Source organism: Lampetra fluviatilis, chromosome 3 (genome assembly GCF_964198595.1).
Source record: "Lampetra fluviatilis chromosome 3, kcLamFluv1.1, whole genome shotgun sequence".
Classification (NCBI taxonomy): domain Eukaryota; kingdom Metazoa; phylum Chordata; class Hyperoartia; order Petromyzontiformes; family Petromyzontidae; genus Lampetra; species Lampetra fluviatilis.
Window position 1 is genome coordinate 22,552,659 of NC_136277.1, and position 13,891 is coordinate 22,566,549.

At 45.4% G+C, this 13,891-nt stretch overlaps 1 protein-coding gene across 1 annotated transcript in view; it reads right to left on the reverse strand.

The window, feature by feature from the left end:
- Positions 1-1,432: 1,432 nt before the first annotated feature.
- The window catches only part of USP24 (ubiquitin specific peptidase 24), a 58,942-nt gene continuing 46,483 nt past the window's right edge, over positions 1,433-13,891 (reverse strand). Inside the window, exons 60-66 of the mRNA XM_078885172.1 lie at positions 13,523-13,588; positions 12,515-12,581; positions 11,959-12,037; positions 11,257-11,332; positions 10,461-10,547; positions 8,755-8,871; positions 1,433-6,077 (exon numbers count right to left, since the gene is read on the reverse strand). Coding sequence (XP_078741298.1) covers positions 6,021-6,077; positions 8,755-8,871; positions 10,461-10,547; positions 11,257-11,332; positions 11,959-12,037; positions 12,515-12,581; positions 13,523-13,588 — 549 coding nt within the window. The 3' untranslated portion in view covers positions 1,433-6,020. The remainder of the gene's footprint in view (positions 6,078-8,754; positions 8,872-10,460; positions 10,548-11,256; positions 11,333-11,958; positions 12,038-12,514; positions 12,582-13,522; positions 13,589-13,891) is intronic.

Genomic DNA, 13,891 nt, shown 5'->3' on the forward strand with positions numbered 1-13,891 from the left:
AGAATGACGATGAGGCTGGTTCTGCTGGTGATTAAGATGAGCATACTGCGCCGAGTGAACGCCAAGCCGGGATTTGAACTCGCGACTTTACTACTCAGCCGACCGCGATGACCCCCGTGACACCCAGGCTGATCTGAAGATCTCATTATTGCACTTCTTTACACAGAAGTGTCTCGCCGACTTCGCCGACTCTTGTTTTGTCACCGAGGATCCTGCCAAGTGTTTTCGCAGTAGTGGGGGGGGGGGCAATGATTGCTTTGCACAAAATCCCAAACGAGTATCTTTTTAAAATGTACCAAATTTGGACCATCACACCGAAAATGACTCGCTCTTTGATAAATACGTCACAGGATATTTAAGGTGCAATGTGAAGTGGACGGAGCTTTGTATTCTTAGGGTGAACACACCCGGCAGTATTAATCAGCGTGGCCACTGGACTTCGAACCACGAGTCTCTGCAACAAGCGGCGAACAACGCAAACGGTCTGGCCATGTCCCCTGGTGGCACGTCGCTGCTTATAGTTGCAATGTCAAACTCACCGAATCCTGCAGTCACGAAAGCTTCAAATCAATATTCACCGAATCATTTGGAGTAGTGTGCTTCGTCAACAAACGGTTGTTGGTCAAATCCCGATTCAAAGCATATCCTGCTTAAGAGAGCGTGGGACAGCGCTTATCTCTGTTGGTGGAAGTAAACCACTGGTGGAAATTCCTTGTTCTCACAGCAGGGTCATTCTATCCACAGGTCATCCACCACAGTTGACTCCCAACGAAGAGATCTCGTGTGTTCTGTTAATGAATCACGTCCGTAAGTGTGGCCACTTGAACTATTTACCCGATTGGAATTTCATAAAAAATTAACAGCTTTAAATAGCGATCCAGTGCTTATTTGGTAACCAAAAATCAATATCTTCACCGGTTCCGTGTCTCTACCACAGCTATTAGAAGCATCTTGCGAGAGAAACAGACCCAGGGCTCGAACTCATGCTCTCAAAAATAGTGGTCCAGTGTCTTTCGCGCAACCATCAGAAAATCAAGGTGGCCATTGTGAACCCAATAGGGCCAGCAAGAACCCGTGGTATAACCCCGACAAAGGACATTTATTCAAATTCCCATCGGAACGTGCCGAGAACGGACGAGTATCCATACTTTTAATCGCAACTACGTTTCCTAAACTGCACAAGTACAATATTGCCTGAAATGTCCAGACGAGCTGAATTGTTCTATCACATGACCGGTGTATCAACACATGTCAATAACACTGCTATAAAAGGACGAACTATAACAGACGATGTGTTGGGTCATACGGCATTTCATGGCACGTAAGAAGGTCCATTGCGTAGAACGTCGCCCATGGAATGTTTAATTTAAAGGCCACAGTGTGAGTGACGGGTGTGTTGAGTTTATTTGTTAATTGTGCACCGCTGCCAACGCAGCAGCAACATCACCAAGTACGTCGATCTGTTTTATAAGACAGCGTAGCACTTTTTTTTCACCGAATTCGAACAAAAACATGTCTCTTCTTGTTATTTTGGTTGCGACCCGAGCTTAGGGTTCATAGAGCCAGGCTTAGAACAGCTTTATAGTTTATAGAGCCAGACTAAGGCTGTTTTTTAACCAACGCTTTATTTGTTAAACCCCTAAAGTAAATTACATTCATCCACTCCAGTCCCCCAAAGCCTATAAACAACGCTTTACATCCATAATTAAAATGTGAAAAAGGCAAGCGACGCAAACCAGAGACAATTACATTTTCTGCAGAAAAGCCAAGTCCTAAATAAACTTTAAAATTAATAAAACGTAAAAACAAATTCAGTTGGTTACACTTTTTGCATATTTATACCAAAAAAAAACAGTTGAGCAATTTGTGCTTCAGCCACGTTAGTTGGCTTAAATGTTCACGCATTGACGATCACAGCCGTTTCAGTTAAGATAAAGATTCAACAACCGGACCGAAAGATAGAAATAACGTATATGCTCTCCCCTGGTTACGGGACGTCAATCATAAGAGATAATACATCTCAGTGGACTGTCGCCTGGTTAAATAAAGGGTGTTGATCACTAGAGATAATGGAACTCGAAAAAGTTATCGCTTGGTTAAAGGACGTCGGTCACAAGAGAGAATAAATCTCATGAGGCTCTCGTCACAAAATAATGAATCTCAATGGGCCCTCGCATGAATCAATAATTCAATCACAAGAGACGATCAATCTCAGTGGGCTCTCACCTGTTCAAGGATGTTAATCGCAACATTGAATCACTCTCAATGGACTCCCACCTGGTTAAAGTATGTCAATCACAAGAGATAATATATCTCAATTGGCCCTCAAATGGCTAAAATAAAGGGTCAATATATATATTAATGAGATTATATCAATTTTAGGAGATTGAATTTTAAACGCAAGCCAGATCTGGATCTTGACAAATACCCATCGGCATAAAAGGCTGAAAATGGGTCTTTGGCACTAAAAGCAGTTTAAAACTGGGTTTAAGGGATATGCAAAATTTGGCACACTTGCACATATATAGTACATTACACACACTCATATACATACTTCCAAATATTCATATACGTAAACAATCAAATACAAAAACACACATTCATGCACACACACTCGAAACACATCCTCAACTATACATCCACACATTCATTACAGTTCTCAGCCATATTACATACACACTATATAGATATATACCAATATATGTACCAATATATACTCATTTATACCAATTAGCATAGCCATACTCAATAACATGTAAATGCACACATACATTCAGACACATGCTCCTATACATACTCACAGATGGTACACCCTCGTATACTTTCACTTTACAAGAACAAAATCCCCCAATTATCCTCAGACTGGTTCGAGTAAGTTCTGTTAGCGAGCACCTATTTAGGTCGGCATGGCGAACATGGAGGTAGTGCAGCCAGCACCAATGCCTGACCCCATCATTGCGGACCCACCCATCCTGGACATCCGTGAAAGAAAGAGCTTCATAGCCAATCGGATTCCTCCTGCAGTCTATATAAAGATTCCGATTCTGATCTTCTCTCCACAGTGCTGATGGTTTACACACTCGGGTGTTTATTTAAGGCGAAGTTGACCTCGGGGGATGCCCAGGGCAGTTACAGATACCACTTTCCACTGTTTGGTATCAACAGTCAGGAAGCAAACCCAGGTCACTGGGAACATCGCTCAGTTTTCAAACCGCTGCGTACCCCAACACACGCACGCGTATACAGCAAACATGCACACCCTAAACCACAAAATTCTTTAAAACATTAATCTCAAAGCTTTAAGACAAATGTTTGTCGATAACAATCCAAGAGGCCATCAGAACATTGCTACTCCATTCTCAGGAAAAGGTTGTCTGGGTGTGTAAATGTTAAATGTAATCAATTTAAAACTTGTGCCACACTCTGGAATCTTTAAACAATTGAATAGCTAGATTTAAAATAAAATATACCTGCCAAAGTTGGGGTTGTGAAAAAAAACATTTTAAAAGAGTCCTCGGTTAAAACCTTAAATTATAAACGCTGCAACCGAGCCAGCACCGACAAGACCATGGGTTCAACCGACTCCTCGAGTTTGGGGTCACTTGCTGCGTGCCCACAGCCAGTTTACAACAACAAAAACAACCCCACGTGCCCGGTAGACAACTGGGCTGACGCTCGGATTCCAATAAAAGCCGGCACCAAGCTGAACACGGTCCGTGCGACTCGCAATCTGGGCTGTGTAGCTTGCTTGGCTGAGCAAGCTACCCACGCTTCAGATGGGCGGGCCTGGTAAACAGCTGTGACACATACAGGGGTAATGGAAAAAAAAGCGATGTATGCCGTGAATGGCATTTCTCGAATTAAACTAACTTCACGATTGTGTTAAAAATAGGCACGGCAGAACATTTCCAAAATAATGACTGCTTCCCTCTGTCCGTAGAGAGAGGAGAGGGGGGGGGGATGGGGAGGAATCGAATCCATGGAGCCATGTTTTGGGGCAAGGGCCGCGCCGTGTCAGATCATTCCTGTAATAGCCGAGTTGCCAACTGTTGTGGGAATGCAACATCTTTCTCCCTGAGGAGGCTCATCATGGTTATGTCAGAGGAAGTGAACCAGCACCAGCCATGAGCACACCCGGTTGCCATTGGTCATGAGTTTAAGGCTTCAGATTGGTTTAACAAAAAAATAAATGAATTTGGGTTGAATGCAATTTTAGTCATTGTTCAGCCGTGAGGACTCATTCAGTCGAAATCAGGGAGAACATGAAACTGAACTGTAGGATAGCCGCTGAAGGACATCAACGGGTAAAACGTCTGGAATTCAGGTGGCTCACAAGTCAAAGGGCTGAGAGCTGCCATCACTGGACTCCTGGGTTGGAAACCAGTCACCCCCCCCCCTCTGTGAATAGGCTTGATTTTCAATTGTAGCGAGTTGTTGGTTTCAGCCTGGTCACCAATAACTGTATGAAAAAAACCATAAACATTTTTTATTTGGCACTCACGATGGTTAAATTCCAAATCAGTGTTAAAACGATCAGTTTACCTTTTCACGTGATGGACAATTCTCTCTTTCAGGTGAAAAAGGTGTTCTTCTCTGGTGGATAAGGAGATTCCTGAAATAGTTCTGTGATATCTGCTGAGAGTTCTATGTCAGTTCTGTTTCATGACGCCGAATGCAAAATTAGGATGAAATTGGGGGAAAAGAAATTGATCCATTAATATTGAAAACATTAAACCAGGTTAAAATTCAACACTAATTCCAGACGTCAATGCCTGGGTGCCTGAGAATGGAGTGGTGTGGTTTAAATGCCTGCTCTTAGGAATTCTGTCATTGAATCTGCTTAGCACCAAGTGCGATGTTTGACGATGAATTTTCTTTAATCGAAAGCTGAAAATAACAAACGGAAACGCGACAACCCCAACGAAAAATATGCGGAAACCAAAGCAGCACCAGATAGCGGCAAAATGAAATGTTGGAAAGTAAACAAAAAGGAAAAAAAAAGGAAAAATTGACAAATGTTTGTAAAAATAGCAAACCAAAACGCGATGGTCAAATGAAAAAAGAAATTGGCAATTTTTTGTGTTTCCATTTGAAAAGTATTTGTGTTAAAGGCACGTCGATGTTAGGGTTTGCGGTAAATCGCTTAGTTTTAAAGGCAAGAGAGGCCCTTTGCAAGGCTCAGAGCTGCGATTTCATTGCAAAAATGTGCACTTAATTTGAATAATTTGACTGTTTTGATATACTCCAGTCGGGTGTCTCTGGGGTCAGAGCAACACGACTCAAGGAGTTGGGAGATTGTGACTTCAAATCCCCAGCCCATCATCATTATTATCATCTCCTTCATCATCGTCGTCATCCCTCCAGGGGTTTATAGAATGAGAAGCACCACTTTTTCAATCAAAAACTGTGACCATCATATGGACAAAAACTGACCACTGGCATTGGGAATGTGGAATTTGCATCTCTGGCTTAGAGCCACCAATGAAGATGAGTACCACAAGTTGGACACAAATTGGAGCAGAAAATAGTCACTTTAATTATATATGTTTTATTTATTAAGTTTCCTATTCCTGCTCAATTAAGCCCGATGTCTGGATGGCTCTCTCATGTGGTTCATGATGGCCTAGTCAGAGACACCGAAGGCCTACGTTCAAGCCCTGGGTGTCTCCCCAAGGGGTAGCAACTCACGTCGATTGGCAGCCTCAGAGCAGACAATCCACATTCCTATGGCCAGGGGTCAGTTTATCCACAGGACAATATTATCCAGATCATGATTATTTATGTTACTTTGACTTTGAACACAGCCTTCCATCTGCTGTTGTTGGGCAGTACAAAACTATGCTGCCACCCTCTCTGTCTTAGTGGAGTTATTGTGCAGTGTCTCTCCTCCGTGGAGGGCTTTCAAGCTGAATGTAACTCGGTAAGGCAGTAGGCGGACACGCCGAGGCAACACCCTCCTGTGAATGAGTTGCGGGACTCGGAGAGAGGCGTTCCCGAGCCAGGGAGGGAGAGGGAGGCGATCAGGGATCAATGTCGGTGATGTCCGTGTCACCGATTTTCATAGGGGAACCCAGAGTCTGAAAAGAACAAAAATGCAGACAGAAGATATATTTACACACACACCACCATCATCACCATCAGCAGATGCAGGTGGTCAAGCCAGATAACCACGTCAGGAGAAGCGGAGTTGTAATATCGCTTTGATGTCTCTTTCAAATTTGTGGATCGGGCATTGCGTCGTTATATGTTGCTCTGTTCCGGAAGACCACAGTCGCGCGCACTGAAGAAGGTTTTAATTTTCTATTTGTGCATCGGGTATCCGTATTTGCCATGGTTTGTGCGGATGCGGTTTAGGGTTGACCATGAGCTCCATGGAAGATCTTCTGCATTGGGTCTTTCACAAGGTGTTTGTTTGTGAGTTCTTTTGAACTTCATTCTGCTCTCAAACCTTCATTGGTGTCAAACTCGCATTGTTGAAGGTTAAGCACATGGGTTCAAAAGGGCTTGCGTGATAGGTCGCCTATTATGTTTTCTCTTAAATGCAGTGTTATTGATGTGTTGAGTTTTTGGGCTATTTGTGCTTGTGCACCACTGTCAATACACTTCGATTTAAAGCTTTCGTGACTGCAGGGATTCATCTTCTTGGTTCTTTATTATTTTATTACTTCCCTTCTACGTGACTTTACCGAAAGAACCAAGAAGATGTCAATACACTATCAAATGAACTAATACATCTAATTGATGTGCATTTATGGATTAGCAATTATAATGCGATGTGCTTTTCTGCGTCTATAAACTCGGGTTTGCGGGATTCGTAGCACAGTGTGCTAACTGCTGTGCCACTGCTCTCCACTCATACAACACGAAAACACAAACAGATTTAAAGCGAATTTATACTCACACAAAATACTATCCTGATGGTTATGTCAGATCATAATGGCCATGCCAGATTTATAACGGTAACTAGCATAAGTACCCGGCGTTGCCCGGGTGAAAAATATATTTCTTAATAACCTTACATATATACACACCCTCACCACTCACCATTCACCCTCACCACTCTCCCTCACCACTCTCACTCACCACTCATCCTCACCAATCACACCCTCACCAATCACCACTCACCCTCAACACTCACCCTCACCACTCACCACTCACCCTCACCATTCACCCTCACCACTCTCCCTCACCACTCTCCCTCACCACTCATCCTCACCAATCACACCCTCACCAATCACCACTCACGACTCACCCTCAACACTCACCCTCACCACTCACCCTCACCATTCACCCTCACCACTCTCCCTCACCAATGACACGCTCACCAATCACCACTCACCACTCACCCTCAACACTCACCCTCACCACTCACCACTCACCCTCACCACTCTCCCTCACCACTCTCCCTCACGACTCATCCTCACCAATCACACCCTCACCACTCACCACTCACCCTCACCACTCACCCTCACCACTCAACCTCCCCTCACCACTCACTAATCACCACTCACAATCGCCACTCACAACCGCCCTCACCATTATATTTTTGCCCCAGTCAACGCCGGATATTTCCCATTCGTAGCAGTTTATATCAACTCTATAAGCAACTTATATTAAACAGGAAGCGCGATCCTAAAGTAATTTACAACCTTCGATTAGTCCTTTGTGCGATTCAAAGAATCGATTCCTGGCATGTTGGGGGTTTACATTTTGAATGATAGAGTTTCATTTTCATTGTTATTTTATTTTTTTATTTTTTCAGGAGTTTTTAATTACATTTTTGCCCCGGTCAACGCCGGATATTTCCCGTTCGTAGCAGTTTATATCGACTTTAAGCAACTTATAGTAAACGGGAATCGTCCGAATCTAAAGGAATGTACAACCTTCGATTCCTTTGTTGCGATTCAGAGAATCGATTCTTGGCGTGTCGGGTTTAAAAGTAATTACACAGTTGTTTTTTCATTGGTATGTAATGTTTGAAAGTTTTCATAAGATTTTAAATGTATTTTCCCCCCGGGCAACGCTGGGTATATCGAGTTTATACCACAAATGCGTGCGCATATTTTTAACGGGAATTAAAAATGGCGTCCACCCGGCAGCGAATGCGTCGCTACCCGTCGCCAGGGGCAACCGCCGTCCAATGAAACTGCGTATGGTCCGGCGACACACAGACACACACACAGACAGACAGACAGATTTGCGATTTTATATATATAGATTTCAGTGACCGTGAGCTAGCACCGATTCATTGCTGGGTCTGAGTCACAGGGCTGGGTGTATGGTAGACAATTGATGAGTCACAAGGCTGGGTGTATGGTAGACAAAAGAGCAAGGGTCAGAGGCTGGAGGAACCACAGGCGACCAGGAAGGCAGCCATACAATGAACCGGCAACCAGCAGATGCCAAAACTCTGGCATCCTCTATATATACTAAGATGTTATTGGCCAATTAATGAACGTTTGCATGTGGCAGGATATCACAGCACCCAGAGAAAATCCACACCTGCGAGGGAGAAACACTATCCCAGAGATGAAACAGGTGGAAGTCCACATTTTTGCTATACGACCTTCCTCCTGGCGAGCCAGGATACACCACATCCTCGACATAAACAGGGAGTTTCACAAAATCTGTGCGATCCACCAGCCATCGCCTTCAAAGTGCTGGATTACAGTTACCCACAGCAGCCGCCACCACCACCACCCAGTAAAGAGCTCCAAGTAAAGAAAAAGCAAAAAAAGACATTCTGGGAGTCACCTGTTCAGAGGCCCTCTGAGTGGTGTCTGTGGAGCCCTCGGCCTCGTCCTCAAAGACACTCGCAGTGCCGGTTGCGTCCTTCTCATTCAGGAGGGCTGTGATGCCTGCCAGTGTGTCCTGCAGCCACAAACATTATCACAGCATATCAATAATCACACGTGCGAATAATCTGCAAATAAAACAAGTGTTATAGACATCATAGTAATAATACACTGACAGCCGTAGGCATAAGCACGGCAGAGGTGGCGTCCACTGTGGAGATTCGGCGATATGGAGATCAGCCCATGTGCAGGAGCGATATGGATTGTAGCACAGCGAGGTCAAGCAAGATGGCGACAGCTTGCGGAGGCAGTCATCCAACAGTGGACGACTGGTGACGCTGAACGTCATGCAAATGCATGACGTTCAATCAATCATCAATCCAATATTTGACACGTGCCATGGTCAGCAAAAATCTGAGATGGAAGGGTGCCCGGAACAGAAAAAAATTAATACCGATTTAAACTAAATGTTAAACAAAATAAGACTGCTGGTGCTGTTGATAATAATGATTTAGACTTTGTAACATGTGCACAGTTTCAGAGAGAGAAGGATTCAGAGGTGCGAGAAATCACAACCAGAAAGGCAACTGGAATTGCCGCTAACAACTGCCCGATCTCTGTGGTGCAATATTGGGATGTTTGATGAAGACCATTAATGGTTGTTTATACATGTGTAGTGACTGTGATTGTCACTGTCTGGTGTCAGGCTTACGAAGCCATGGCGGATGTGTTGGCATTATGTGTAGACCGCTTACTGGGCGTAGTACCAGCCCCAGTGGGGCTTGCGTGAGCGCTGGTCAGCACGGAGGCACCGCGTACAGTGTGCGGTGCGGGCTCCCGGTGAGGGAGCAAGAGGGAGTGTCAGCCAGCCAGGGTTACGTTGGGGCATGATACGCTGGTTGATCTGCCGACACGTCACCGGATTATATTGGAGGGGGGTCACCGGTGGGCGGGGGTCGCTGGGCGGTCACGTGGTATAGAAGAGCTCTCGGGAGCCTTCGGGGAAGAGCTCGAGAGATCTAGAAGGTGGGCGGGGCGAAGGGCGGAGCCAGCCCCAGCCCAGGCCAATATAACGGGGCCCCGTGAGGGGCTCGGGGTTCTTCGTGTTGCTGGTGATGAAGATCCACGTCGGGTAAAAGAAGAACTCTAGCCACGCGGTCCGGGACCTAGCTTGTGGTCCGGGCCGGCATAGCGAACCATGTCTAGTTCTGCCGTAGCGTGGCGAAATGGGCATTCAACACCCGAGTGTAGGTTGTGTTATGTGAGGTTGAGTTACTGAAATAAATAGTGTTGCTCCCAAGACAACGTCTGCGACTCAGTTGGACTCACTACACATGCGAGAAGAAACCGGAGAGCCTGGAGAAAGCGCACGAGCGCCAGGGGAGTAACACTCTATCTCTGGCAATGTATGTATGTGGAACTTCTTTCGCACCGTACATAGTCAACCGTGCTAATTGGAGGTGCGGGGGGAAGGACAAGCCAGGGTACGACACCTCCTCGCCACCCACGGGAAGGGAGCTTCTCAACATTTGCACAATCCACCAACCCTCGCCTCCACTGTGCTAGATTACAGGCGTGCGCCACCATCGCCCAACATAATGAATAATGATGATCATGATGGCGATGAAAATGATGATAAAGATATTCCTGTCATCAGCAACTCACCTGTGCAGACATGGTCCGTTGAAAGGCTTTTCCAATAGAAGTCTCGTTTGAGATGTCAGTTTGTGGAGCGTAGTACTGATCTGACATCTGTGAACAAAAAAACAATAAAACTCCCTTCCACTCTGCCGGGACAAGCGAGCCCTGTTTTAGAGCACATAGTAGGTTGGCACATCAATAAAGATCCCCCAAAGAAACTTTAAGACTTTTGTGGCAAGTGCTGTTAGCGAGCACCTATTAAGGCCAGCATGGCCACACAAAGGGGTGGGTGGCGAGCACCACGCTTCAGCCTCCTTTGGCTCCCAAATTATTATGTTTACATACCCAGGCAGCTATTCATTTAAGGCCCATTCGATCTAGGGGAGGCCCAGGACATGTTCAGATATTTGTCACTGATATTGGCCACGAGTAGGAATCAAACTCAAGCCACCAGGTTCGTAGTGCAGTACGCTAACGTGTAACCACTGGTGCATCACAGACACACACAAAGATTCTCCATGAAGCCATTTCGTCTGTTGAGCCATTTCTGTTCACGAGCAACTATCAAGGCTGGCATGGCTCACTAACGTCAATGCTGAAGTTTAAAAAACACACCGGGTGGTCATTTAGGGTCGAGGTTACTTAGGGGAGGCCCAGGACAACTTCTGATAACAACTTGCCACTGATATTACCCATGGCAGGGAATTCAACTCAGGTCACCACTTGGTTTAAAGCACAGTGCACAATACCAAGGGACCACCACTCCCCACACACACATTGATATGCAAAGAAACCATCACATACATACATACACATGTACCTTCTTCTGAAGCCACTGAACAGTCCATGAGAGATGGTAGGTGTCACCACGAAAATATTCTTTGGCAGATGAACACCTACGCAGTATATTCATGCACACATTTCAAAATTATATAGATATATACCAAGTACAAAAAATGAACATATATAATACAAAGATCCTCGGTGTAGCCTTACACAGGCTGTTGGGGCAAGTGCTGTTATCGAGCACTCATCCAGGGCGGAACAGCACACGAGAGGGTGGGTGGCCAGCACCACGCTCGGTCATCTTTGTCTCCCGAGTGGCAGTGTTTACACAACTATACCAGGTACCCATTTGGGGCTGAGCGACCTATGGGAGGCCCAGGACCGGTTCAGATAATCATCACTGGTGTTGGCCATGAGCGGTAATCGAACCAGGGTCACCAGGTTCGTAACGCGACGCGCTACCGCTAAACTACCGCTCACCATTAATATGCACGCATACACATGCATTTCACCACATCCATGCACATGCATATAAACACATCCACACTTGACAATTATGATTACCAACACCATTTTAAAAGCATCATCATCACCACCACAACCACCATCACACTACCATCTCCACCACCAGCACCACCATCTCTGCCATCACCACCACCAATTGCTGAGTCAATTCAAATGCACCATAAACCACAACCGTTAAAACTGTTAACTCCACCAAACATAGACCTCTGACCTCTGGGCCAGCCCCATGATGAACTTGATGCATTGGTAGCAGCGCGAGCTGTCCGTGGTGGAGGTCTGATGCATAAAGGCTGTGGACACAGACACACGCACACGCATATACACATGTTGCATGCAACAGTCGTTGTCCCCATGGATAAACTGTCCCTCACCATGGGAATGTGGAATTTCCACTGCTGGTTCAAGGGCCACCAGTGGAGATGAGTGCCACCCCACACTTGTTTGAGCAGGGGACAAAAACCCAAATTTGAATACAGAGAAATAAAGACACATTAATACAGGTACACTGGTACACATATACAAGTTAACACACATGTACATTCAAGGACACACACGTCAAGTCAAAGTGTCTCATCATCAACCGAACAACAGGACAGCGTCGCTTTCCATTTCGGCCCAGAATCAGCTGTGAAAATTCCACATTCCCATCAAGGGGCCAGTCTCTCCGCAGGATGACCACAGTTTAACTACAATTCAGTGTGCCGTGGTGAGTAAATAACGTCTCGTCTCTCTGGAACGTATGTGGGGGTCTGCGTCCATTGTCTTACCCAGAAGCCCTCGCTCCCGCTCGAAGGTGAATTTGAGGCGTTCCGTCTGAAGTGGGTCCTCGATCATCTACAGACAAAATCAGCAATAACATTCGCTTCACCAATAACATTTTTCATCAGCAACATCAGCATCAGCAATAACATCAGCATCAGCAATAACATTCGCATCAGCATTAGCATTAGCAATAACAGCATCAGAAATCGCATTAGCATCAGCAATCGCATTAGCATCAGCAATAACAGCATCAGCAATAACACCAACATCATCATGCACATGTGCATCCCTTTTGTCAGTCCACTGACAAAAGGGTAAGGGTCTCCCCATGCCTGTGTGGGTCATGAAAAATGTGAACATACTTCACCACACTAGCCATTGCAGGATGAAGGCGTGGGAGCGCATACGAGCAGATATAGAAGAACAGTTCAACGACGGATTGTTCCACTGGATTATGCTGCCCACCACATAGCCCCAATACTATCATCGATATTAACTACCAAAATCAACACCACCACAATCACCATCATCACCTGAACTACCAAAATTAAACGCCATTTACCAGCGCAACATTTGGTGGTGACGCGGCCCAGCGGGGGTGGGCACCTTCGCCGCCTGCTGAAGAGCTTCACGGTTCGAATCCAGTGGCCGCCCCCGATTAATACTGCAGGTGTAAATAATCATAATACTACGTGCATCCTGCTTCACAGTGGACATTAAAAACTTCTTGACGTCATCATAAGAGTAGGCCATTGTGTGCCGGTGTCAGCGTTCAAATTTGCCAAGTTAAAAAATTACTTGGAACTGACTGATCTAGGATTATACACAGAAATCATCACCCCGTACTGACAGATCAATGCCTCAGGTCACTTTTGCAAATTAGACACTGGTTTGAGTTTCCACCTGATTAAAATATACTTGAAATCATCACTATTGCCACAGTACCACCACTACTACCACTACCACAAGCATGACCACCCACCCATGTGTCCTGATGTGTTGATGTCACTCACAAGAATCTCATGGAGCAACTGGAAGATGGACTTGAGTTCGTTGGGTGGAGCCGTCTCCAGTTGGCTCTGAACATGCAATTACAAACACACAATCACAAACACACTAATACACTTACTAACGCTAGCACACACATATCCACAAAAATAAAAAAAAACAAAGACCCCCTATAGACTTAACAGGTTGTTGGGGCAAGTGCTGTTCGCGGGCACCTGTGAAAGACGGCATGGCACATTAGTGGACGGGTTTGGTATTGATGTTTACACACTGGAACCGGTTTTTATTTGGGCTGTCAACCTCGGAGAGGCCTAATAACATTTAAAATACTGGTCGCTGAGAATAGCCATGAACAGGAATCGAACTTGGGTCAC